Raw genomic sequence first — 27,195 nt, 5'->3', positions numbered from 1 at the left:
GGGGAGACCGACATCTATGAAGCATCAGTACCGTCCAGATGCTCCTAACCCGTGGCAAAGAAATACACCAAGAACAACATCTTGCATTTGAAAACACTTCTCCGAAAACACTTCCAGAGTACTTGCAGCATCCCTCATGCTGCCGTCCGGTAGCCAAGGCAGGTATTTTATGAATGGCAGAGGTGAAGGTTTCAGAGGCTGAGCCAGCTCATAAAGTCTCACCATGAGCTCCCGGTGGAGCCAGGACCGGTGGTCACGGCTACAGAAGTTAACCCCAAAGTTAACCCCCCGAACTAATTGTTGCAAAGCTCCGTCAAGGGGCCACTGGCACACGACTAGAGGATTTACACCACTTGACCCTTACCCTCAAGGTGTGATGTTGCTGGGTGAGATAAGAGGTCACCTGGGAGTGTAGGGTCACCGTGTCGAGGAACTGGGTCCACAGAGCCATCAGGTGGGAAGTGAGCCAGGCGAGATCCTTACTTATCTGCTCAGCTATCTTCTCGGGATTGTTCAACATCTGGAGAGGCAAAATGGTGGTAGTGAAGGACCTCGTCCCTGTGAGGCTACTGCAGGCTTCCTCCTGAAGCCTTTGCCGACTTCCCTGCTGTCAGTGAGTCTCTCCTTCCTCTGGACTCTGCATCACATTACACTCTGGGCTCAGTCCTCTACAATCAGGACAGTATCTACGTCTTCGGGGCTGTTATATGGCAGGTAGAACGCTAAGCATTGTGTGTGTAAACCGCCCCCCCACCATTTCATGCCCACCGCTACCCTTTAGTAGAGTTACTGGACATTACTTCACAGAAAAAACAAAATGAGAATCAGAGGGATTCAGCAGCCCTGCCAAGGCCACACAGAGCTGGGTTCAGGTGTCCCGCTGTCTAACCAAAGACCCACAGCACCACACTGCCTTTCCATTGTAGGTGTTGAAAATCCTTCCTGTGGGATGCTAATGTGTTTATAACCCGAGCATCTAACTAGTTAGGTGATTTGCAGGAGGGGAGTGGGAGGGTGGTGCTCAATAGTGTTCCCACCATCTTCTCACCATCACTCCAAATAGCTTCGAGGGGGGGGATCTTGGGTTGCCTGAACTACAGCTTGGAAGATGCCAGCCTAGAGAGGGCCTAGAGCCTCTGGGGGGAAGCTTTGGATAGCTTCAGTTTAGAACTGGGAGGTTATCTGCTGGGGATGGGGCTGACTTTGCTTCTGGAGGGGAGATCAAGTCTCAGAGGAGTGGCAGGGACACAGGTGTCAAAGCCAGACACTGAGTGGTAAGCCCACCATTTAGTAACAAGCCCTTCCATGCCCCAGACACATATTTTGAATAAATGGGGACACAAAGATGAGTAAAGGAGGGTCTCTGCTGGCAGGGAGCCTCCATGGGCAGAGGCAATAGGAAGGTGAGTTAACAGCGGGGAGTAGTGGGGGTTTCTCTGTCATGGAAGACATATCGGGGATAGACCACACCAGCCATTTCAAGGCCATCTCTGCTCTCCTTCCCTGCTCCGTGTCTCAGTTTCCTCATCAGTAAAACAGGTATGTGAAGCAAATGGCCACTTATTGGATGTAATAACAGGAAAAGTAAGTTTGAAGTCTTGCTTACAAATGTAGAATTCCTTTTGCTATTCTCAGACTAAAGGCTGATGCTAGAGGAAGGCAGGTGGGCTAGAGTGAGGTATCGATCTAAGAGGAAGAAAAAGAGGGAAGGACGAATGTGGCACCTGGTAAGATTCTTTAGTTCTTGGGGACTGGTATTTAATGATTAAGGACTGGCTGCCAGGTATAGGGCATCCACCAAGTGGGGCATCTCCGAGCTCCTTCTTCCAAGAGGAAAGGTCAGTCTTTGATGATACACCAGCTCCAAAGTGAGAGAAAGGTCCTGCTTCCTTCTGATGGAAGGTTCACTTCCTGCACCAGCTCTGCTGGGAGGCAGGGGTCAAACTGGGACTACCCACTCTTGGTTCAGCCTTACAGTCTGTGGCCAAAGGTGTTCAGAGGCAGAAAACTGAGCAATGTGCTGGAGAGAGTGGGGGACATGATCAGCCCCTGGAAAACCTCTAGGCTAGAATGCGAGGTTTCTGGGTGGACCAGAACTGGCCCCTCTTTACCAGGTACCCTCGCTAATGAACACCAAACACCTGTGTCTGTGCTTGGCTCCATTTCACTCCTGATGCCGTGGCCTGCCTTACCTTTGGCACGCCCTGCCCCAGACACACAACTTGCTCACTGTGGCCTGGATGCATCCAGCTCCTTCCAAGTATCAGGCTCCGACCAGACTGCACAGCCTCCTTGGAAGTCCTTCACCTTTCATCTTCCAGCCTCCCTTCTCCCTCTTTTCACCACCCTGGGCATGTCTGCTCCCCACCAGGGGATGGTTTAAGGAGCCAGTGTAGTCCCCCTGGTCTCTGAAGATTCTTCAGAAATGTCTACTTTGCTCCAAGGGTAAGTCTAACCTCCCTGTCCTTGAAGTCAATTTAACCCTGCACACACCATTCTCAATGCACCACTGGCCAGACACCGTTCCTACAACCCTCCCCTGCCTGCATTCTGAGCTTCTCCATTTTCCCAGTAACCACAAGATGGTGGACAAGTTGTAGGGGTTGGGTAACTCTTCATTGAGAAATCTGGTGACTCTGCATCAAAGAGAGACACCCCAGGCCTAGTAACTGACATCCCTCGCTGGGCAGCTCGCTCCGGCCCCCACAGCTCCCCCAGCATCACCGCAGTGGAACCAGCAAGCACAGCGTGAATTCTGAGCTCAGCCGCCCCAGTGAAAGGGGAGAAAACAAAGCTGCATTGAATGTGTCTTGGGAGAATGATGTTTTTCCCCTCGTTGATTACAGAAATGGCTCCAAATAAGGTTAAAGAAGCTTCTAATTAGGCCACAAGAGGACTCTTTGCCTCTCACAGATGCCTGGGCGTCTTTGTAACTGCAGATGATGGGCACGGAGGGGCTTCTCACACAGGACCAAGGAGAAGCCCTTCACGCGAACGAGGACACAACTGGACCCGATGCTCTTTCAAGTGAAGCTGTCTGAGGAATGCTCAGCCATGCAGCTCGGCCACCCCTGCCGTGCTTCTCATCCACCTCTAACCATGCTCCCTGGTTCACTCCTTCCCTGCCACCTGGCACACTCTGTCCCCTTCTAGGTTAGCCTCCCGGAGAGCCGGGCACCTCTCCCCTTACAACCCCCGCTCGAGCCCTGACTCTACTGGCAGCTTCTGAGCAAGCCTCTTCCTCCTGGGGCCCCTAGTCCCGGGAACCATGTCTCCATTGTATTCCCAGCAGTGAGCAGAGGGACCGACATACAGTAGGTGTTTAATAAGTGTTTATAGGATTCACTTGGAACAAAGATACATGCAAATTGCTCCATGACTACAAAACTCTATGTTTTCAACTTCTTTTAAATCACACAAACATTTCCACGCAGACCCCCACTCAGCCAGCCCCCCATCATCTATCCCCTTAGATGGAAGTTTCCCTATGGTGTGGCCGGCCACTAGGTGGCGATGTCCTGCCTCCAACAGTTTGGTGGGTTTTGCGTGCCCTTTGGGGGTGCTGGGGAGGGGGCTCTGTTCCTTTCGCTATGAGCGTCAGGGCAGCTCTTTAGCGAACAATAGAGTGGGCAGAAGCTCAGCCCCACTCCCAGGTTCCCTCCCCATCACCCATCGGTCCCTGCATCAGTGGGCTAATTTGATTGCACTGTACAAAATTAGGCCAATCACTCAAAACCAGGGCAGTATCCCAGTAGCTTGGGGGACGGCGCCAGAGGAGGAAGGCAACCGTTCATGGGCTTTTCACGAGCTATCTCAGACCGATTCATTGCCGGCCTGAGTTCTCACTGGAGCCCCTATAGGGACCAGATCATCAAAACAGCAGTAGCCCCCAAGCCCAGCCCTTAGTGGTTCAGAGGTTTTAAGGAAGCCACCCTTCAGAGTCCACTGTGGTAAAATGAATGGGGACACATCTGTGTGTCCCTTGTATTCTCAGGGCTCCTGGGAGGCCTGAAGGAGGGAGCCAGAATCCAGCAGGTGGAAGCCAGCATTGTCATTATTTTGGCTATAAATGGAATTAGCCACCCTTTCCTGCCTCAAGACACACACTCCTCCTCCACAAAACTCCCAGCAAGCTTGTCACTGTCCCACCTACATCCCTGTCACCTGGGGGTGAGTCCAAGCTGTGCACCATGCAGAGCATGCAGGCCCCCCCTCAGAGTCCCAGTGTCCCCCTGCCTCCCCAAGAGCCCTGCTCACTGGTGCACACGCACGCCTCGCCACTGGGGCTCCCCCAGTCTTGCCTCCACCATTGCCTCCACTGCCTCTTACTGGAGGCGATGAGACTTTCTCTCCCAAGCAGCCTCCCCTCTGGGGTCCACTAGCATCTGCCCCACAGAGCGAGCCAGTGACATGTCCTCCTGGGTCCCCATAGCCATGCACATGTCTGTGTCCGCATCTGCAGCCCCCCTCCCCCGGCCAGCGAGGTGCACTGGGACAGTGAGACTGTGTACATGTGGGAGCTCATTTCCCCCTCAGAATGGCCCTCCGCATGTGGGAAACCAGCCACCCAGAAGGGGACATGACCAGTCCGATGTGGGCAGCCAGCACATATCCTCAGGACTGCTCTCTGGGGCCCACATGGACTCTGGCCACTTCTCCTCCTTGGGGTGCAATGGGGCAGCAATGCACGGGGCCTGGTCAGATCAGCGAATGAGCACGCCGACTCCGCACGCCGACTCCCGCCCCTTCTGCACATGAACCAATAGCCTTGGGGTGACGACAGCTGCTGCAGGGTCACTGGCTTCCTCACCTTTGGTGGCATATAGCATTCTGTGACCCATTAATGCATTCATCCGCTCCCAGAAGGAACGCTTCTAGGTGCTGGAAGTTGGAGAGTGAAAGAGTCACCCCCTCGGCTGTGTGCCCCCAAGGGAAGGGGTCTCTGCAGAGGCCTAACCCAGGGCCCTCCTTCATGCGGAAATGAATCAACTCTCTACGGTAGTTCCCACCGAAACACTGTCCCTATGTGGTCATGAAGACAAGAGCAACGCGGCCTTTTAACCACATTCCCCGTGGGGCGAGTGTGGCACCAGGAACCCTTCATGTCCAGGGAAGTGACAAGCCAGAGGACCCTGTTCCACCACCCTTTGCGAGGTGAGCCCCGATTCTTCCTGACCTGAGGACAACGGGATCCCTCCCTCCATAGAACCGCCCTATCCATTCCATGGGGAAACGCACGCCACGCCCATAAAACCAGCAGCCAGTCGGTAGCCAGAGAAAAAGAACTTAATAAAAACCAAGCCATTTTATCCCCATTTTACAGATACGGACATCAAGGTCTGAAAAGCTTAAGCAACTTGTGCAAAGTCACATGGTGAGTAGGTAAGGAATTCAAGCCCCATCTCCCTGGCTCTCACGTGACCACTTTTGCAACATGTCAGGATGCCCCATCCCTTGCACAGTCCCCCAACCCAGTCACCACTGAGGGGGGTCTAAGCAGGAAGCAGCCCCCGGCCTGCCCTAAGGAGAGCAGCACAGCGGGAAACTGAGGCAGTGGCCTGGGCACTGTGCAGTCTGGGGGTGTGCGCCCTGCTTCCCTCCACCACTCCCTGGGTGCCCCAGCCAAGCGCTTCCATAAAGGCGAAATCTCCATGGATATGGGGAGACCGGAGGAGAGACAACAGGACAAGCATTTAACCTGCGCCTGGACCAGAGCATGCATTGGGTCAGTGCTGGCTCTCCTTGGTCCTGCAGGTGGGGAGGCTCCAGTGAGAGCACCGCGGGCCAGCCTGTCTTCCTGGGTTTCAGAGAGAAGGTTCTGGGAACCTGAGTGAGAGAGGCACAGCAACCAGGGGAGAACCCACAGGCCACCCCATGTCTGCCTGCTCCTCACGCTGGGAGCACCAAGTGAGACAGTGGGTGGGGTGAGTAACAGCCACTAACAGTGTTTTTTCTTCCAACTGCAAAAACTCAATTGTCGATGGCTTATGGAGGCAACAGCTTCTCCTTGGGACGCTGAGCTAAAACCAGGGTGGGAGGGACTGGGCCTAAGCCAGGCCAGCCCCGGAGGGTGAGGCCAGCTTTGCACCGCAGACCTGTGAGCCATGAGCCATGAGCTCAACAGGGTCCTCTCGTGTGCGCTCTCCTGGTCTCCTCACAACAGCCACGACACACATATGAGAACTCCGAGGCCACCGAGATCCTAAATCGCACATCTGGGATCCCGCAGCTAATGTGCAGAAGGGGCAGAGGCTGGACTTGAACCGGCAAAGCCTGTGGGCTTTTCCAAGGGAACGCTGCCCTGGGTGCCCTCTGGGGAAGAAGGGGGAGCTGCGGCTCCTGGAGTATCCGGCCCTGTGGTCAGCTAAGCTGGACGCAGTGCACGGCCTCCACCGCCTGCGGGTTTAGAGAGCAGATGCTCCACACACTGGCATCCAAGTCCTCGGCCGCCCGTATGTTCCCCTTCCACACTCTGCAGCCATCTTGTGCCCCTCACATGTCCCCACCTTTATCAGGAGCACTGCCTGTCATGTGACTCCTTGAGGACCCCACCCTTTCTTCAGGGCTCACTTCAGAGGGCCCCTCCACCCTAGACCCTCCCCGACCCAGGCACTGGGCTCCTGCTCTGCCCCTGCCTTCCCACTGGGCCGCCGTCTGTGCACGGCAACACGGAGTTTCCCTGACTATAGCTCTAACACGGGGGTTCTCAGCCCTGGCTGCACAGTATACTGGTCTGGGGAGCTTCTTTCTACATTTTTTTCTTCCAGTTTGACTGAGATATAACATTAGTCATATAACATTATGTCCCTTTAAGGGGCACGACATCATGACCTGATAAATGCATCTATTGTGAAATGATCACCACAGTAGGGTTCACTAACATACCCACCATGTCCCAGACTTAAAATGTTTTCCTGTGATGAGAACTTTTAAGATCTATACTCCTAGTCACTTTTAATCACACAGCACGGTATTGCTAACTTTAGTCCCCCACTGCGTGTCCTGCTCCCAGAACTCTTTCCTTTTCTAGCTGGAAGCTCATACCTTTTGACCACCTTCACCCACTTCCCCACCCTCTGGCGAGCACTGATCTGTCCTCTGCTCCTACGAGTTACGTTTTTGTCTTCTATTCCACATGTAAGGGAGATCATGTGTTACCTGTCTTTGTCTGACTTTACTACACTTAGCACGATGCCTTCAGGATCCATCCATGTTGTTGCAAACGGCTAGATTTCCTTCTTCTTATGGCCGAGCAGTAGTCCACTGTACAGATATGTCACATTTTCCTTATTCATTATCCTGGGCATTTATCCATGCCCAGGTCATTCCCGTGCCTTGGCTATCATAAATGACGCTGCAGTGAACACGGGGATGAAGACATCTCTTCAAGATAGTGATCTCATTTCCTCAGATACATACTCAAGTAGCGAAACTGCTGGACCCTCGGGTGGTTGTATTTTTAAATGTCGGAAGAGCCTCCATACCATCTCCCACAGTGTGGCTCCAGTTTCCACTCCCAGCAACGGTGTGTGAGCATTCCCTTTCCCCCACATCCTCACCAGCACTGGATGTCTCTCATTTTTTTGGTAACAGCCACTCTAACAGGTGCGAGCTGGTATCTCACTGTGGTTTCGATCCAGCGGGGCAGATGCACTGAGTACAAATGCCTGAGCTCCATTCCCCAATATGCTGTCTCACCTGGTGTAGATGGGACCAAGGCTGAAGTACATTTGGGGCACTTAGAAGTCCCAAATGTGTTGCCACTGTGCAGCAAGGGTGGAAAACCCTGGTGTGAGACAACGATGTCACTTCGCAATGAGACAGTCTTCTGAGTCCAGCGGCTGGCACTGACGAGCGTGTCACCAAGCCTGACTGTCACGCTGGTTTCCATCTTCATTTGCCTCTCACTATATAAGGAGGGTGTGCACAACCCACCCAGACCATCCACGCAGCGGGATGGGAGAATGTTTCAGAGACTGCAAATAAGAGCAGCGTGCACTTGCCAAGTATCTATTTAAGCATGTATTCTTCATGGAGGCGCCATGAATTTCTAGCAAACATCTAGCTGATGTTTCTTTCATCGGCGTCATGGCACTGCTAGTCTCCTGCCATGGCCAAGGCCGCCCGGGCACAGGTGCAAGGTCTCCATCTCCCTCCAGGGGACGCACAGGGTTGGTAGTCAATACATTTTGTTAAATGGATGAGTAATAGATAAATGTAGTGTCAGCTCCAGGGACAGAGACCTGTGAACATGTTTATTTCTTCCAGAACATCTAGCGGAGAGCTAGACATACAAGAGGGGTCTAGTGGATACTTAATAATGAAGAATAACACAGAGCGGCAGAGTATCTCTTCAGTTTCAGGTCTGGAGTGAGCTGACATGCCCTGTGCTTTCATCTCTCTTTCCTACATCAAGCTGGGACCTACACCGGCCCTGCGTCGCACCCACCCTGTCCTCCCACAGGGTGAATTTTTTTAATTACCTGTAGATCTGAGCACAGCTGAGAGAGCGTTTCCTCCACAGCAAGGGACTCTAGGAAGAAAAAAAGAAGCACGATAAAATGCGCACGTGCTGAAATGCTGCGGTTGCTAACTGCACTAAAGAAGCATACATTTAAGTGGGCCTTAAAGTCACAGAAAGAAACACAGCTCCCGAGGACTCGCCTCCTTTCTAGTCTAACTTCCTAAAGGGGTCATATTTACAAGAAGGGTAAGCCTGATCTGGGGCCACGTGGCCCCACACTAGATAATGGTCAGCATCATCTCATGGATGCTTTTCTGAGGAACAGAAGGCCCCCATGCTCACACAGCACTTTGTGTGGCTCAAATGGGACCCACATTCTTTTGTGTTTTTGCAGGTATGTGCACGCACAGATGATGGCTGCTAAAAGGTTTCTAGAATCATGCAGATTAAATATACATATGTATGTATATATATATACATACATATATATATAATATGTATAAAAGATATATACAAGCATGTATCTGTGAATAGATGAAGAGTATACATAGAATATATGTATATTCTTTAGGGTTTTCCACTCTTGTCAGTTGCAATCTTGTAACTATTTTCCCTTCCCAAGCAACTTGTCGTTGTGCACAAGAGTGGCAGACGTGCAGCGGGTGTTCAGTAAATGCCTGCTGGGGGAATGAACGCATGAGTGCACGGGCCTCAGGGTGCTCCTGCCTTTTCTTCCCGCATACGCACATGCGCCCAAAATTCCCTCCTGCGAGAACGAGGTAACACACAGAAAACATACCTGGGATGGCACCCATCACTGGGATGCTGACAGAATCACAGGCTTTCTCAAATCTGGCCCCAAAGTGGGCAGGTGGGCCGCCAGCTTGAGGCGTCCCCTGGGCGCAGCCCCTTACCCAGCTCCATGTGCGGCAGCTCCGGGATGTCCCGCATGATGGCCAGGAAGTAGGCGCGGAGTCCCCCGTAGGCGCGCAGGAGCAGACAGCACAGCTCCCGATGCCACCGGTGTGCGTGCTGCATGCAGTTCTCGGACGGCACGTAGAAGCTCCCCTGTGGGTGGGATGGACACCGATGCGATGCACACGGGCATCCCTGAGAACAGCAGTCGGGGGTTCGCAATCCCAGGGGAGAGAGAACTCGAGTCCCTCCCCCACCTCTCCATGTGGGGAAAATCCTGCCATCGGCCGAGCCTCTGTCTTATGTGTTTATGTTCAAATAATAACAAGAGCAATATTCAGAGTAATAATACCAATGAGGAGGAGGAGGATGGCACCGACCTGGAAGGTCTGGGACAGCCTCAGGAGACCCGCTCACAAGCTCTCATTCCCTGGCCACAGAAGATGGGGATGGGCATGAGGGTCTCCTCTCGCAGGGACAGGAGGACTTTGTAGAGACCCTCGCGGGGGGTAGGTGAGTGACAGGTAATGCCAAGAGGTAGGAGGACATACAGCTATAAAAGGTGAGGTTAGCTACTCGGTGACCACAGCACATGTGGCGAGAGACTGAACGCGACGGTACGGCGTCAAGGTGCATCTGCTTGCAGATGTTGGACCCAAATGTGGTTTGTGCGATGAAGGAAAGGTGGCCAAGTCCACAGTGCACCTGGAGACCCAGACCCGGCAGAGGAGAAGATATGACGTCTTGGGGTGAATTTCAGAACAGACTGGTTTTGGGAGCAGAGAAAGGAAGCCCTCAGGGAGGGGCCTGGGCAGCAGAGGAAGAGGGTGCTGGTCCTGGGCTGGAGAATTCCAAGGATGTGGGCCCTGCCTGTCCATCTAGAGCTCATGCAGCCAAGAGGGGAGGAAGCCAATGGCTCTTCATGATCCCCTGAAGCTCTGCCCTTCCTGCCACAGGAAACTCCACATGGGGAGCTGGTACAATTCCCCCCTCCGTGTTCTCCTGGGCTGGTGATGTGGCAGGCTCCTGCCCCCATTTGGTCTCCTTGTTTGCTGCCATCAGAGAGGACTGAGTTGGTCCACAGGGGCAGGACAGGTCTATTAGAGGTCAATGGCCATCTATATGTCATCTGAAGTCCCCATGGTGCCACAAGTGTGGACGGTCATGGGTGTGTTGTACTTGTGCTAATCATGGTGTCATGATGGGTGGGTCAGGCAGGGTGCTACACATCAGGAAAGCGTGATGCAGGGGTCACCTAGGTCTGAGATGGTCCTAAGTCAGGTCCGTAAAAAGAAGACACTGTCATGCTGCACAGCAGAGACCTCAGTCCATCCCACGGGGAGCTCAGGAGCTGCAGGGACCGGTGGCCTTGGAGGAGGGGCCGGGTTTCTACACCTATGCACTGACCATTACTGAGTGTGGGTTACCCTGGGAGGAGGTGTGACCTTGGTCAGCAGTGCTCTCAGAGCAATCTCCAGGAAGAGGCTTGGTCGATTGCCACTGGCTACCAACAACCTCGGCACGTGAGGGAATGTATGTCTCAGGTCTGAGGAGGGGAGGGGCATTCACCACTGCAGCCACTGAGAGACCCTCAGTAGACCCTCCACTCCCTAGGGACTCCCCTGAAACCTGCATTTCTCATCCTTCCTAGTATGTTAGGAACAGAAGTCAGTGCAGTTGTAGAAGGACGAGCAGAGCTGTGCACGGCAGGGTGTGTGTGTGGGACTCCCCAGACCTACGTCACTGTTCACGAAGCGTCTACGTACTCCCATTACCTTGACCTTGTCTGGTGTTCAACAAACAGCATTCAGAGCAGATGCTCTCCTTCTGACTTTCAAAATGAGAATATGCATATGGCAAAAAGCTGAATATTACCAAAGGAAACACAACATAAAGTGCCTCATTCCCCAGATTCCATTAATTTCTTGTGGATCCTTCTAGAATACTCCCATATGAGTATGGGCATCGATGTCTTACGTGCACTTAACATATGAATGTGTGTCCTGGAAACACACACAGAGATGCTCTCACGAGTTGGAAAATGCTCTGGACGGCTCTGTTCCTTGCTTTTGTCCCTAATCACACCCCAAAAGTTCTTTCTGATTGGATCAAGTAGTAAGTTGTAAGAACTCCAATTTCGGTTTCATAGGTCCAAAGACTGTGGGCCAAAGAATCAAAGGACCTGTGTACAAGGCCACCCTGCTTGGCCTGCAAAAGAAGTGATTCTCCAGTTCAGGTGCTAAACGGGGCCAGTCCCTTCGCAGCGTGTACAGGAGCCCTGGAGACCGGGCCTGGTGGAGGACAGATGTGCCACCAGGCCTGCCTGCTTTGACTGAGGCATAAACTTAAGTCCTGCAGGGCCTTCAGTAGCTGTACGTAGGCAGAAATGAAAGCAGACGGGGTTAACAAAGGCATCAGATCGAGGAGCTAGGAACCCCCAATCTGATTGCTTTAAGCGGCCCTGAGCCTCCTGCTTCCTGGTCCTGCCACCTGCTCACAATGGAATTTTCTTGTCACCGATGCCTCCGATGCAAAAGACTTTGGGACCCAGTGAAAGCAAGGGATCTTGGGAGTCTGATATTAACTCGGACTTTTAAAACTAGATGTGACAAGACTGGGTATCATATTGACTGACAAATGACTGAATGTTATATCTGAAACTGATGTTGTACTACAAGTTTGGCCCAACTGAATCTAAATAAAACAATGAAAAATAAAACTAGATACCAACATCATATGGATTTTTCTCAAGAGACACATAAGGTAATCTTTGGGGAATTTCCATAGCATTGGTTCAATGTGGTTATTGAGGTAATACGAAGTCAAGACGGTAACCTCAGGAGAAATCCTGAAAGACACGCATGGCTTGAGATTATTATCAACAAAACAAAGCGTGTTTCGTATAAGAGTCGACAGCACAACTCTCTGAAAGTGAGCAAGCTGCTGCAGAAAGTGTGCAAGACCTCCAGGGGCTTGAGCAGCCAGCAGGGGCCAGCAGGGAACAGCCCACACACTCCCTCGGGCCTTGCTCAGGGCAGCCGGAAAAGCACAATCTCCCCAAACGACAAAAGGAGCGTTGAGCACCGCCCTCCCCTCGCCTCCCCGCTCAATGACACGCAGGCCTCACACCAGACCTGCAGAACACCAGGCTGAGCTTGAACTCACGATGGGAAGCTCCAGGCCAGGGCCCAGCCCACAAACAGCAGGCACGTAGTGGGGGTAAGGAGGGCACAGTCATGACACGGCTTCTTACGGTGGCTCTTGAGGATCAAGCAGGACTGTTCTGGTAGAACACAGACTTGGGCGATGTCCCAGGGTAACGTCAGTGGGTGGGACAAGATGCCCCCATTGATGGCCTCCAGGAACGTGTCTACAGATTACGTGGCTTGAATGTCAACAACGATCCACTTAGAAACCTACGCAAAATGGGTTTTAACTCAACGGAAGCTCTCTGGGAGCTCTGCTGGGACATGGTTTGATTAGAACAAAGAATCTGGAGGCCAGCAGGCCTGCGCTGTGCTCATGGGTGAACCACTCATGAACGGTGTGACTGGGCTGGCCCCCGGTCCTTTGAAGTGTCCGTTTCCGAGGGGAAGAGGGGAGAGCAGTACAGCCAAAGTGCTCCTGAGAGCGCCTGGGTCACACTCAGTACTTAACTGGTGTTCGGAAGGTTTGCTTCACTACACAACAGAGAACTCAGGCTTGCCATCAACGCTGACCTTCCTCTAGAAGAAGGTCCCATCAGGTCACATTACATCTCCAGATCGAATTCCTGCCCAGGGCTCTGGATCTCTGTTCCAGGGTGCTGGGCAGCTTACCTGTCGTCAGAGGCAGCTTACCAGGAGCTAATTGCTATCGCCCTGACCCAATCCTTCTCTTCCTCTGGTCGTCCTTAGTGGCCCCATTTGGCCCAACATGTACCACAGCTGTGACATTCTCCCAGACTCCAAATTTCTTTCTCACCTCAGAATCCGTAAGGAAGTCTTGAAGGCTCTGCCTCTACCGTGTCTTGCTTCTGCCCTCGTTTGAGTTTTACTGTTCACTTTAATGATTCAAGCATCCCACTGCGCTGGGCTGACCTTCCTTCCAAAACCCCAGCACGTGCAAGTTACTTTACGGCATTGCCCGTTCTCTGCAAGACGGAGCTCGAGCTCCTTGGCATCACCCTCGAAGCCGGGAGTCCCCCCCGACATGTCCAGCTCCTCTGCCGCATCTGGCCCCCAACAGAGCTCTAGTTGCTTTTCTCCTTTTAAGGGTCTGTCCCCCGGCTGCCTGAAACTCGCCACCAAGATTCGGGTCAAACGTCCTCTCCTCTATGAAGCTTCTCCTTCCTCTCTCCCTCCTCCCAGGTCCTGCACACAACTCCTAGGACCACCACGATGTCTCCAACCTCCCTCAACACCCTGAAGGCAGAAGCAGTTCGTCATTTGTCTTTGGACCTGAAACAGCACATAGGATTTTGATGATGAAAGAAAGAATAAATGAACAAAGGAGCTGCTGCCTCCTCCGGCGGGAGGCGGGGACTGTTGTCTGAAGAACACAAGAGACACGGACCTGGATGGAGAAAGTCCAGGTCACTGTCACCACCTCCCTCCTAGAACTGTGGGTTTTCCCACAATTTTGAATTTGCTACATTGACACAAAAATCATGTTCTGGAGCTTTGTGTCCTTTATATAAACACACTTATTTATGCTTTTATGCTTTATATGAGATACGTACACAATCCGATATTTATCCGGCCCGTGGTAAGCACTGGTAACTTTTCATTCAATACAAACATGCCCATGGAAGTTAAGACACATTTCAGTACCGAACTATCAGTACATCTTCCGTGTTATGATTGTGGGAGAACACATAAATGGAATTGGGTTTTAATATTCTGTGTATTTATTTGAAATAGGAATGCGAGCTCTATCAGACCTCACCATCTAGAATTCTATTAATAGTAGCCACTAGTCAGTAGATGTCTGCTGTGTGCCTGGTATTATGTTTTGGTCCCTGGATCCCTCCTCTTGATAATTCAGGGTTTGGGGTTTTTTTCCCATTATTATCATATTTTTAATCAATGAGGAAACAACGAGAATATTAATAAGCAGCTGATGCCTATTACTTGACCTTGTGCACGCCAGGCATTGTCAAAGTGCTCTACATGTATTAATCATTGCATTCTTACGCCAACCCTATAAAACAAGTACAATTATGTCCTCCCCGCCCCCGTTTTGTAGCCTGGGAGACTGAACCCCAGAGCGGTAACTCGTCTGTAGGTCTGAGGGCACGGGTTGGGTCAACAGCTCAGACCCAGGCTGGGCGGGAAGCCTCACAGCCCTGAGCTTACACAGGGAACTGGGCTGGAGGAGGTTTATGTAGTATGAGCCTGTGTTTCCATGTCCAGTTTGCAGAAGGGTGAAGCCTCTAATCCCTGTTAGGGCCCGGGTTTTCAAAGGAACCCCACTCTATACATTCCAAAGAGAATCGAAACCCCTTTGGTCTAGCATTTGCTTTGCATCCCACTAGCTGGGATCCCGGAAAATAGTTTCATCTTTCCATTCTTTCCTCTGGTCGGGCCCAGCCCGCTGCCCTCCTGGGGAGCAGTGCCTGATTCTCTGCCCCCACACATAGGCTGCAGCGATTAGCTGCGGGTTGAACACCAAACACCTTTTCCCCCCAACAGCTGAAATATAGAGATCACAGATGATTTCACATCAATGTGACTTGATCTAAGCTGCCCTGACTGTCCTCTTCCCAGCAGCGCACATGGTTCCTGGAGCAAGAGAGAGGGGAGCAGGTAGGACCTGGGGGTCGGTGAGGGAGTGGACAGGCCCTGGTCTCGGTTACATTCCCGTCCAGGCACGTCCCCATTCTGTATCATGTGCCTGCTGCCTGCCTCCCCTGCATGTCCCCCCAGCACTAAAGGGTCACACAAGTCACCGCCGAGTGACCAGACAGCTCTGTGTGGCTCTGACCACGAAAGAAGTGAATGTGGCTCGGTGTTTCTCTCCCTCCATGTGATCGCTGTCCCTGTAGCTCCCCTCCTGGGAATCGGGGACAGGAGAGAATTCGCATACTCCCAGCTACCTTCGCATAGGGGACATGTCCAGGCGGCTGACTAAAGCAACAGCTGGAAGAGAGGCAGTGCCCCGTTGTGACACTGAGGAGTTGCCAGAGCTCTCTAAAGGGCCGTTGCGGGAAGCAGTCACAGAGGGTCCCAGCAAGGGGGTCTAGAGGCACGTGTGGGTGTGGAACCCTGCTTCTCCACTCTGCTGTTTTCCATGTGCACGGGTGCCCATCGGCATGACGTCTGGCTCCTCTCTGCCCATTTGTCAGACACACGGTGAGTCGGGGATAAAAAACTGGGTTCTTCCTTGTCTTTCTTCTTGATAGCCTCTCCCCTCCCCCGCCCTGGGAGGCGCTTGTCTCCATCCCCCTTGGCCCTGGTGGAGGCCTGGGGGAGGAGGTGCTCTGCTGGGAAGGCCTGCCTCTGTCCAGTGTAGTTCATTCTGGAGTTCAAGATCCAGGAGCCCCCTGATCAAAGACGTAATGAGGTCCTCTCCTAGTTTAAGCTCCAGTTTGTCTATAGTCTTCCTTTCGGATTGGCTCAACACTCAGATGGAGAGGAGACGCTCTTGCGTTCCAGCCCTCACACCCAACAGCAGATCTGATCTCTGAGGATGCGGCCCTGTTGTCCACGCTGTCCCACTGTGGACACGGTACTGCCTGGTCCTCAGAGGGAGCCCAGAAAGACAGCTGCTTGGCGTTGGGCAGAGGGCTTCAGAAGACCAGAGGCCATTGTTTTCATTCCTGATTCCTAAATATTATTTTCTTTCTTGTGCATAAACCTGTTTTAAACAGCAATTTTTTTAAAAGACACCATTTTCATTCATCTTGCTTCAACATCACTGTGATGTGTGTTTTCTTTTACTTGTATTTTGTGGGGTAAAGCAACAGAGTTCCATACAGAGTTCCAGTTCGGTGGACTTGGAATTACAGGAATGACCCGAGGGTCTAGGGTCATGTCTGACCTTTGCTACTCCCCAGCTCTAACACCTTGGACAGGGACATAGCTGTCCTCACGGGGAAGAGTGAGGGTGATGGGGGGTAGTTCTCTACCTCAGAGTGCAACAGACAGGCAGCCTTAGTCTTACCACTATTACAGGTAAGAACTCTGTAAGACTCATGATGAAGAGCCACTGACGCAACTCATGGCATTTCCGTTAGTAAACTGGCCAATTCCTGTATTACCAGAGATTTTGGACCTGTTTAGAACTTTAAAAGGTAACAATTCATTAGTAATTAAATAAGTTGATACATTGGCCCTGAATAATTCATACCATCTTGTATATAATTCATACCATCATACCACCTTAACACCTGTGATGTTTCCGGTAAATGCATATATACTGCTAAAATAGATCTACTTGGTTTTAGAGAACTACATTTTCACATGGTTTATGATTATGATTTAGATCCCCACTGGGTTTCTTTATATTCTTCACCAAGTCAGCAGGGTCAGCCCAACTCCAGGCTATCATCATGATCCCAGTTACTCTGTTTCTGCTACCTCCTGAGCGCCCATCCCTGTGCTATAAACACTTGAGCTCCAAGGGTGCCTGTGTACCTCAGTGGTTTAGGCATCAACCTTCAGCTTGGGTCATGATCCTGGAGTCAGTCCTGGGATCAAGCCCTACGTCAGACTGCCTCCTCAGCCGGGAGTCTGCTTCTTCCTCTTTCTCTGCCCCTCCCCTTGTTTCTGCTTACTCTCTGTCTCTGTTAAATAAATAAATAAAATCTTTTGAAAACAAAACTGGGGAATCACATTGTCTGATTTCAAGCTTTACTACAAAGCTGTGATCACCAAGACAGCATGGTGCTGGCACAAAAAACCAGACACATACACCACTGGAACAGAGTAGAGTCCAGATATGGACCCGCAACTCTATGGTCAACTAATCTTTGGCAAAGCAAGAAAAAATACACAGTGGAAAAAAGACAGTCTCTTCAATAAATGGTGCTGGGAAAATTGGACAGCTATGTATAGAAGAATGAAACTCGACCATTCTCTTACACACAAAGATAAACTCAAAATGGATAAAAGACCTCAACATTTGGCAGGAATCCATCAGAATCCTAGAGAAGAACACAGGCAGTAACCTCTTTGACATGGGCCACAGCAACCTCTTTCAAGACACACCTCCAAAAGCAAAGGAAACAAAAGTGAAAATGAACTTTTGGGACTTTGTCAAGATGAAAAGCTTCTGCACAGCAAAGGAAACAGTCCACAAAACAAAGAGACAACCCAAGGAATGGGAGAAGATATTCATAAATGGCACCACAAAGAGCTGATATCTAAGATCTATAAAGAACTCCTCAAACTGGGGCGCCTGGGTGGCTCAGTGGGTTAAAGCCGCTGCCTTCGGCTCAGGTCATGATCCCAGGGTCCTGGGATCGAGCCCCACGTCGGGCTCTCTGCTCAGCGGGGAGCCTGCTTCCCTTCCTTTCTCTCTGCCTGCCTCTCTGCCTACTTGTGATCTGCCTGTCAAATAAATAAATAAAAAATCTTAAAAAAAAAGAACTCCTCAAACTCAGCACACACAAAACAGATAATCATATCAAGAAATGGGCAGAAGACATGAACAGACACTTCTCCAAAGAAGACATACAAATGGCTAACAGACACGTGAAAAAATGTTCATCATCACTAGAAATCGGGGAAATTCAAATCAAAACCACATTGAAATACCACATTACACCAATTAGAATGGCCAAAATTAACAAGACAGTAAGCAACAAGTGTTGGAGAGGATGTGGAGAAAGGGGAACCCTCTTACACTGTTGGTGGGAATGCAAGTTGGTGCAGCCACTTTGGAAAACAGTGTGGAGATTCCATAAGAAATTAAAAATAGACCCGCACTATGACCCTACAATTGCACTACTGGGTATTTACCCCCAAAATACAGATGTAGAGAAAAGAAGGGCCATATGTACCCCAATGTTCATAGCATCAATGGCCACAATCGCCAAACTGTGGAAAGAACCAAGATGCCCTTCAATGGATGAATGGATAAAGAAGATGTGGTTCATATACACTCTGGAGTATTATGCCTCCATCAGAAAGGATGAATACCCAACTTTTGTATCAATATGGATGGGACTAGAGGAGATTATACTGAGTGAAATAAGTCAAACAGAGACAGTCAATTATTGTATGGTCTCACTTACTTGTGGAGTATAAGGTATAACATGGAGGACATTAGGAGAAGGAAAGGAAAAGTGAATTGGGGGAAACTGGAGGGAGAGTTGAAGCATGAGAGACTGTGGACTCTGAGAAACAAACTGAGAGTTTTGGAGGGGAGCAGGGGGGGAGGTTGGGTGAGCCTGGTGGTGGGTATGAAAGAGGGCATGTATTGCATGGAGCACTGGGTGTGGTGCATAAACAATGAATTCTGGAACACTGAAAAAATAAAATAAAATAAAGTAATAAAAATAAGATAAAATATAAAATAAATAGAAAGAAATTTAAAAAAAATAAATGAACACTTGAGCTACAGAGATTAGCTTGCACTGCCCCACCTGGAGGAACATATCCTCCAGTTGGAAGAACCAGGGACACAGGTGCACAATGACAGGTAGGTGTCAAACCAGGAGAAACCGTATGATGCTGAGTGTGTGGAAGGGTGTAAGCAGAGAAGGCTTCCTAGAAAAGATGACGCTGCAGCTGAATCTTGAATGAATGGTTAGGTAGGCAGAGAAGGGATAGGAGAGGGCATGTCAAGCAAGAAACCACCACAAAAAAAGACACAGAGTGAACAAATAAGTAAAGGTCAGGGAACTATGACTAGATATGACATACCTATGCTATGTTGCTAAGGCACATGAGTCCAGGAGAGAAAAGCAGAACATGGTGGGAGATGGACAGATGGGATCTGGTCATGGAGGGTCAGATATACCATGTTCATCAAAACTCAATTCTCAGGAACTCAGAGATGCATAAGAAGGGTGCCAAATGTGTGCCAGTACTTTTGTCAAGGGGAGAGGGGAAGGCATGTGCTGAGGCTCTGTTCCAGGATTCTGGCTTCTCACTAGCTGCTACATCTCCTCCTCCAAACCTTCAGGGAAGTTGAAATCATAATGTAAACTTACAAAAGTGGAATGATCCCAGGGAGATTAAGTAAACGGCCCTTGATCCCATAATTACTAAAAGACAAGTCCAGGGTTCCAAAATAGCATAGCTATGTTCTTTCATCCCATAGGGCATAATGACAAATTCACCAGAATCCAAGTCTTCCTAACTGAGGGCAAGACAGTGAGAACAGAGATAATGGTCATCAGAAATGCTGGATTCATTGTGCATTGTATGAAGGGTCAGGCGGTCATTACGCCCATCCCCACGAGCCAGTTCCTAGACTATAAACGCCAACGTATCTGCAGGATGAGCGAATGGTCCACCTCAGTGGAACTTGATGACCATTGTAACCATTTCTACTGAGGAAGCTGGACTGGTTCACTATGGTCTCTTCAAGGCGTCAAATTCTATGCTTCTGTGATTTTAATTATGAATGGCATCAAATTCCTTCAACTAACACCAGGGCAGATATAGACTCAGCATCTGTAATTACTCTCTGACTAGGGGTTATGAGGCTGCTTATGTGGATTTGGTCCTTGGCTCTCCTCCTGGCACATCTGGTGGGCTCTTTCTACGTGGCTTGCTCGGTAGGGAACTTGGAAGGTAGACCAGACAGATCAGCACTGAACATGGATTCTATGTTCTGATAGCAAATGTACAAACAGCCATGTGTCTCCTCATAAGCCTCCTTATCTGAGATGCACAGAGCACCCAAACTCATGTCCAAGAGTGAGGTGGGGAAACAACGGTGACAGCCTATCTCAAGGGCAGATGATCAGTACAGGCAGGGCATGACTATTGCGTGAGGAGAGCATGATCCCCGAGCCACACTCCTACTCACTGCCAACAACTGCTTCCCTATAGAAGATGGTCAGTGAACTTGGGTCCTCTCTTGGCCCCTGCTGAAACAGGTAAGTCTGTTCTGAGAGATTATTAAGGCAAATGGGAGGCCACTGCATCCATATTACTATATTAGAATGTTTACTTCTATAGGAAACCAGCTCAACGCAAATAGGGCTGTCACCGTGATGATCATGGCCATGGTAGAAACCAAACAAGAAAATCTGTGTAAGACTTATTACTTGATTTGGGGTGCCTGGGTGGCTCAGTGGGTTAAGCCGCTGCCTTCGGCTCAGGTCATGATCTCAGAGTCCTGGGATCGAGCCCCACATCGGGCTCTCTGCTCAGCAGGGAGCCTGCTTCCTCCTCTCTCTCTGCCTGCCTCTCTGCCTGCTTGTGATCTCTCTGTCAAATAAATAAATAAAATCTTTAAAAAAAAAAAAAGACTTATTACTTGATTTGCCTCAGGTTCAAGAGGAAGCTGTTGAATGTATGGCCATGAAGATGGTTGTGTTGACATTGCGTTGCAACATTTCTGGATCTGGGCTGGGGCATCTGACTTGTCGTCCATGCTGGTCTGCCTCTACTCATGGCTTATTACATGGTAGTGCTCTGTTGGACATGGTGAGCACCTGCTATGTGGTAGACAGCCCACCATGTATTTGCTATCCTTTCCTGGCTCTCCTATAACAGAGGCAATTGTTTCCAAGCACTGTGGTGAGGAGCAACGGAGACGTGTCACAGAAGCAAGGTGCTTAGAAGGGCACCTGCCAAAGAATGGGCACCCGGCAAAGGACAGGCCATCACATCGGGGGACACCCAAGAGGTGTGGGCCTGCCAGGCTGCAGGGGTGGCAGGAGAGACGACCGAGTCCTGAAGCACAGGGAGGACGAGGCAGAGTGAGGATGCCGGCCGTCATACCAGCGCCCAGCCTGTGCGCATGCCGCCCAGCTCTTCTCTGAGTGGAGGAGATGAAGGCATAGAAAGAGGAAATCAGAGGGGCCAGAACCCCCTTCCCGCAGTCTTCCCAACACAGGTGACCCTCCGGCCCTTCTCCTTCCAGGATCGCACACAGAGCCTCCAAGCGGTGTGAAGAGGTCCCTTCACCTCTGTGTTTACTAACAAGGATGCTGCAGACCTGACATTCCTTAAGGGAGGTGACCGCAGGCGGTAACATCGCGCCAGCACGGAAACACCTAGCACACTGCGGTGAAAGGCGCTGGGTCCAGCTACCGAAACGTTTCCAGTGCTGGCACTCCCAGTTTCTGGTATTTTACTTCCATTTGTTCTTCAGAGCAATTCCCCGAACGGTGCGCAATGTTCAGCAATTCCGCTAGCAGTTGGCAAACTGGATTCTTAATATTTAATCTAATTGAGAACAACATTACACAGTTCCACCGAACAAGCCATTTAGCTGTCAGATCATCACAAAACCCCAAACACCTTTCTGATGAACGCAGTTTTCCCGTCTAGCTGGAGGAAGGCTCTGATTTAAAGGAAAAAAGAAAAAAGAAAAAAAAAAAGATACTCTCCTCCAGCTCGATCAGCTGTGTTCACGTCTCAAAAATCAGCAGTCACTACGTGTGATGTTTGAAAAACGGGAGATGGTGTGTCGTGTGGAACGAGCGTCTGGTCCATCATCAGGATTAAACCAAACTGAGACACTAGCTCTGCAAACCGTAACGTCGCCAGAGCTGCCCCCGTAGACAGGCCAAGTCTCTCTATTAAAAACAATTTCAGAATGCGATACCATCTGTAACATACGATTGTTGACAGGGTCGGTTCTGTAACAAATCAAATGGCTGGAAGAGGTTAATGCATTATTTGGTTACTTCATGAATAGTAGATACAATAATAAAATAATATTATCACGGTGGTTTATTCATTACTTTCATTAATCCCGTTCTGGTGTCACAGAGCGTCATCTCGGCTTTCTTTCCTCATCGGCAGGTCACACTCACGAGTCATGGGAGGCGGGCAGAGGGAGCAACGGGAGAGGGCAGTTACGTTCGGTCCCTTGTTTTCAATTTCCTGTAATTTGCCTTTGTTTTAAGGGATGCCTTCAACTCTTTGAGACTCGGCTTTCTAATGTGGCAGAAACATCTTTTGGGGATAGGACTTTAGCTTGCGGAGGATCCAGTGTTGTGGGGGTTTATCTCCCTGGCAAGCTGCTGCCTGGGGACTGAAGCAAGAGAAGGGCAGGGATAAGAACTGAAAGGAAACAGGGCGCAGTGGCAGGCTGTCCAGACCGCAAGGGCCGTGGGCTCTCGGAGAGCAGAGAGAAGGCAGCAAGCCCCATGGGGCTGGGGCCTGCTTAGAACAGGAGAGGCTGATGGATGTGCGTGTCCCACAAGCCCTGGACACTGCAGCCAGAAGTCAGCCTCCAACCCAACCCAGAGACTCTGCTAGTGGTCCCCACTCCCTTCCGGAAGCCTCCACTCCAGAGACCAAAGCCGGCCCTTTTCCCTGCGGCTCCACCTAACCGGGCCTTCACTGCCCAACACCAGCCTGCTCACACCCCGAAGCTGGCCTTGCACCCAGGCTGTCTGCCCCCAGGCTTGGCGCCTTCACCTCCCTGTACCCATGGCCCAGACGGTCGGCTAGAGCCCCACACCGTTGCTCCCAGTCAACGAGACAGCCTCCCTTTAGGGAGCTACTCCATCATTTCCCCCACTCAAATGCCGCTGCTACTAATACTTCTACTCTCAGGCAGAGAAACCTCTTCCACGAAGAGTTCGGGATGCTTCTGAGCCTGGTCACGGGGAGTGTCACTACAAACGGCAATATTCTCAAACTACAGAGAATGCAGGAAATGCTAATGTGGTGCCCAAGTCACTCATGCCTGTGTTTACTCAAGAGTCTTTAAGCGGCTACTGTTTTCGGGTGAGGCCAGGGAATAAAGAGGACTATTGGCCTGTGATTTCTGGGTCCAAGGCTCATGAAGTCGGGTATGTGTGGCAGAGACGGCCGGTTTGGGTACACCTCAGTAGGTGCTAGGATCAAGTTTACACACAAGGCCATGCGGCACCCAGTAAGACATCTGCATCCCTCCGGGGCCGGTGAGGGAAATGCCATCTTATTATTTAAAAGAAATCAGCAGGTGAAAGTAGGAGGCAGAACATGCCATAGGTAAGGCCAACTTTGGGCACAAGGAAAAGCAAAACCAAGATGATGTCGGCAGTGCGCTTTTGGGGACAACCTATGAAAATGGGGTTAGGTTTTGAGGCCCAAGGCAGCACCCAGGCCTCTCTTCTTTGTCACGAGAGTGATTTTCAGGTTCGCCAGCTCGTGGGAGCCACGGGGAGATAGCATGGAGGGAGGAAAATCCAAAGAAAGCGGCTAAGTCTGGAAGCGATGCGTTGTACACTGGGAAACGTCCGCACGGGCACCGGAAGAGGGACAAGAAGTGTGAAAACGGAGATAGGAAGATCCATTACAGACAGAGTCCACGGGAGCCCATCTCTGGCATCGGCGTGCGAGAGAGGAAGGGGCCCAGGGTGATTCAGAGGTTCCTGGAGACTCACTCGAATCAGCAGCACCGAACCCAGGCCCAGGTCCCAGAAACAGGGGAGGAGATGCAGTGTCTGAGATGACCTCTCCAGAGCCTCCGCCCCCGGGGCTGGAATCCCAGCGCCATCACTCACAATCTTCCTGATTGGGGCCAACAGATCTCTACAGGCCTCAGTTTCCTTATCTGTAAAACGGGGGAACTACTACTAGCTTCTTCACAGGGGGTGAGGGAAGAGTAAATCCGAGAATGTGTGCACAGCCTTACGACAGGCTGGAAAAGAATAAGAACTCTGCCGAGTTTAGCTAATATTGTTACGTCATTTAACTGCGAGCTCGCAGTGTGGCCCGAGTATGAGCCATGGAACCACAGCCCTTCACGGTCTCTGTGAAGTCCCGGCTGTGATGGCTGGAGACAGCCGGCATGTAGCACACCAAACACTTGTACTGGGAGGCTTCAATCCAGCGTCTGAAGATTACCCAGGGGACAAGCCTCAGCAGGTTACACCCGCCCTCGGGGCCCAGGCTCCCTTTCTGTGAGAAGGGTTAACCCATCCCAGGGCTGTGATAAGACTCGGCGTAATACCAGGGCCAAAGGCCTTTGGGACAGAGAGCACAGTGAAGCTCAGGGATCGTGTTCCCACAGCCTGTCACAGCAGTGCTGACCCTCAGAAAGGGCAGGTCGGGTGTCCTGGCAGGGAGGCGTGAGCCATGCATGCTCCCCTCCCTCACCTCCACCCCAGAAGGCTCCCATCCCAGAGGCAAGGCTGAGCAAAGGTTAGAGTAGTCCCTGACGCGGCAAGCAGACTTTCCGGCTGCCGGGAGCATCGGTTTTGCTGAAAGTTCTCCCGGGAAAGTGAGTGAGATCGATACGGAGCAGGATTCTTTGCTACCCAGAGAAAGCAGCCAGTGAGGCAGAGAGAACGGCGAGAGTCACTGAGGAATGAGATTGACTCCAGTAATACACCCTGGAGCAGACGACCACCACAGTGAAAGGGACAGCCAGCGTGGCCCAGGCCTGCAGACACGCAGCCCGTCTGCACCCGCCGTGGTCGGGAGACAAGATTCCAGAGGGCAGCACCGCTGGGTCTACCTGAGGAAGAGGAGGTCCGCGCGAGTGCTGCTAGGGGTTGCTCGTCGCCAACAGAGCTGTAAGTGACTCCAGCAAAACCAGCTATGAAGCCACCATCGACACGATTTACCACAATTGGGTGGAGGGAGTTTAGGGCAAGAGGGGGTCTTTGCAGCACTCAGGGATCCGACTTTGATCAGACTTTAAAGCACTCAAGCGTCTGGCATTTGCCGAGCGCAGCTGCTCGCCCTCTCCAGTACCGCCACCATGTAAGGAAGCCACGGTCGGCCCCAGGGCCTTCGGTCTAACAGGGGAGACAACGGTCTCCAGTGGGGTGGGCCGTGCACCACGCGGGCAGCGTGAGAGCAGTGAGCCAGTCTGGGCAGTCAGGCCGAGCCTTCCGGGGAAAGGAATATTCATTCTGGATCCTGAAAGACCGGCCAGGGGAAAACAGGAAGAAAAAAAAAGAGAGAGAATCTCTTACGTTCTGCCTTCCTCACGCACTGGAGGAAGAGATGTGGTCATTCCGCTGTTTACGCTCGTGAGCAAGATGGTGCCTGGAAGCTGTTCACGGATTCTATAGCGAGCTGGTCAGCTGGTGATGAAGGAGATGCTGGAGAGGGAGAACCAGGTCCCCATGGTCTGATTTACCCACAGCAGCCTGTGTCCTGGCAGGTACCACAAGAAGCATGTTCACGTAGCATGAACCGTGTCTTTGGAAGAGAGCCACATGGCTCGGGTTTTGTAGGGGGTAACTGAGGCCAGAGACCCCATAACTAGTGGGTTCCAGAGTTGACTCCGGCCCTCGGCTATGGAGCCTAGCAAACTTCTTCACTTACTAGTGGTGTGAATTGGGACAAATAACACAACGTCTCAGTGCCTGTCTCCCGATGACACCATAGTTACAACCGCGGTAGCCTCGTCCTTGTCCTTGTTGTGAGGGCTCGTGGGACCATCAACGCAAGCACTGGCCGTCGTGAACATCATCCTCAGAAGCGCCACCGTCCTTCAGCACCTGGCAAGCTGCAATCTCATTTAAACAAGTGGTAACTACGTGGAAAATGTGCTTTCTGGCTAGAATTACCCATGTATCTCTGGATACTCCTATCCAGACAACAACATGGTACAGTGGAAAGAGCTTTTAGCTTAAGTGTTGGAAGAGCTGATTTGGGAATCTCAATGACCTCCTGCATAAGATGGGGAAAAACCAGCCTTGCGCTTCCCTTCCTCCCCTGGTTACTCTTCTGTTCCCTCATCACAGTTTTGCACAGGAAGAAGGAGTGAGCACACTCCCATGTCCAAGGCACTACCTATGCAGTGTTCAAGAAAGACACGGTCCCTTTCCTGCTCTGGCAGTGAAGGGGACAGACTGGGGACAAGATAAGATATAGGATGTTACTATGAAAGAGCCATGGGAAGGAGAGAGAAAATGCGAGTGTTTCTTCTGGGCAGGGTTTTAAGTTGAGAGAATTCTCATTCCTGTAACCAAAAACAATGTCTCTCTTCTAAGCGACAGCAGGACTATCTGTGGAAAGTGCGCCTAACCTACACCCCTTCATGCCGAGGATAATCGAGAGACTCTAATGGATGCAAATTCCATGTTTATGGAAACTGGTAACCGAGATTACTTCCAAAGATGTGAGCAATGAGACTCTGGAAGAAAACAAAAAACAAATCTATCCAAACGTAGCTTTTGAGTTAACCAAAAACCTTTTGCGCCCATGAGCAAAACTGGTAACAATTCTACCTCTGTGACTTCTAATTGTAACTGTGCTAAAAACAGGGGAAAAAAAAAACAAACAAACAAACAAGAGAAGGAAAACAGGAGACAAGCACTACCACTTACTCAATATTCACCACGTGCTGGTCAGTGCAAAGACATTAATCATGAGAACAGTGCGTGAGGCTAGCACTGTGTTCTGTTGCTAACCACCACGTAAGTCAGTGCAACACACTATACGCACAGAGCTGTTACTTCAGAATTACATGGAGGTAGGCCAGAGTTCCAGGTCAAATAACTGTCCTCAGGAAACGCCTAGCCTCTCAGACCCTTAGCTTCTTCACCTGCAACACGGGCCTCACACTGAGAAATGCTGGCGGATCATGGGAGACTCCAAAGAGATGACGTTTGCAGAAACTGAGCACTGTATCACGTAGAGCCTCCTGGTGTGTGCTACGGTCACTGAGCCTGCACTCGAGAGACCCTGTTCAATGATCTCTCTCTCTTGAAGACACACACATCCCACATATGGTTCCCCATCAGCCTCAGCAACACA

General features: G+C 50.9%; 1 protein-coding gene across 4 annotated transcripts in view; it reads right to left on the bottom strand.

The window, feature by feature from the left end:
* FAM135B (family with sequence similarity 135 member B) overlaps nt 1-27,195 on the bottom strand; it is a 272,589-nt gene that overhangs the window by 30,679 nt on the left and 214,715 nt on the right. For all 4 annotated transcript variants that reach the window (XM_047728395.1, XM_047728397.1, XM_047728398.1 and 1 more), the window contains 3 exons: nt 9,379-9,532; nt 8,484-8,533; nt 365-520 (listed from right to left, as the gene is read on the bottom strand). In XM_047728395.1, the coding sequence (XP_047584351.1) occupies nt 365-520; nt 8,484-8,533; nt 9,379-9,532 (360 nt within the window). The remainder of the gene's footprint in view (nt 1-364; nt 521-8,483; nt 8,534-9,378; nt 9,533-27,195) is intronic.

This window comes from Lutra lutra, chromosome 4 (assembly GCF_902655055.1).
Source record: "Lutra lutra chromosome 4, mLutLut1.2, whole genome shotgun sequence".
NCBI lineage: Eukaryota > Metazoa > Chordata > Mammalia > Carnivora > Mustelidae > Lutra > Lutra lutra.
The sequence above is the reverse complement of the archived record's forward strand: the minus strand, read 5'-3'. Positions and strand labels throughout refer to the sequence as shown.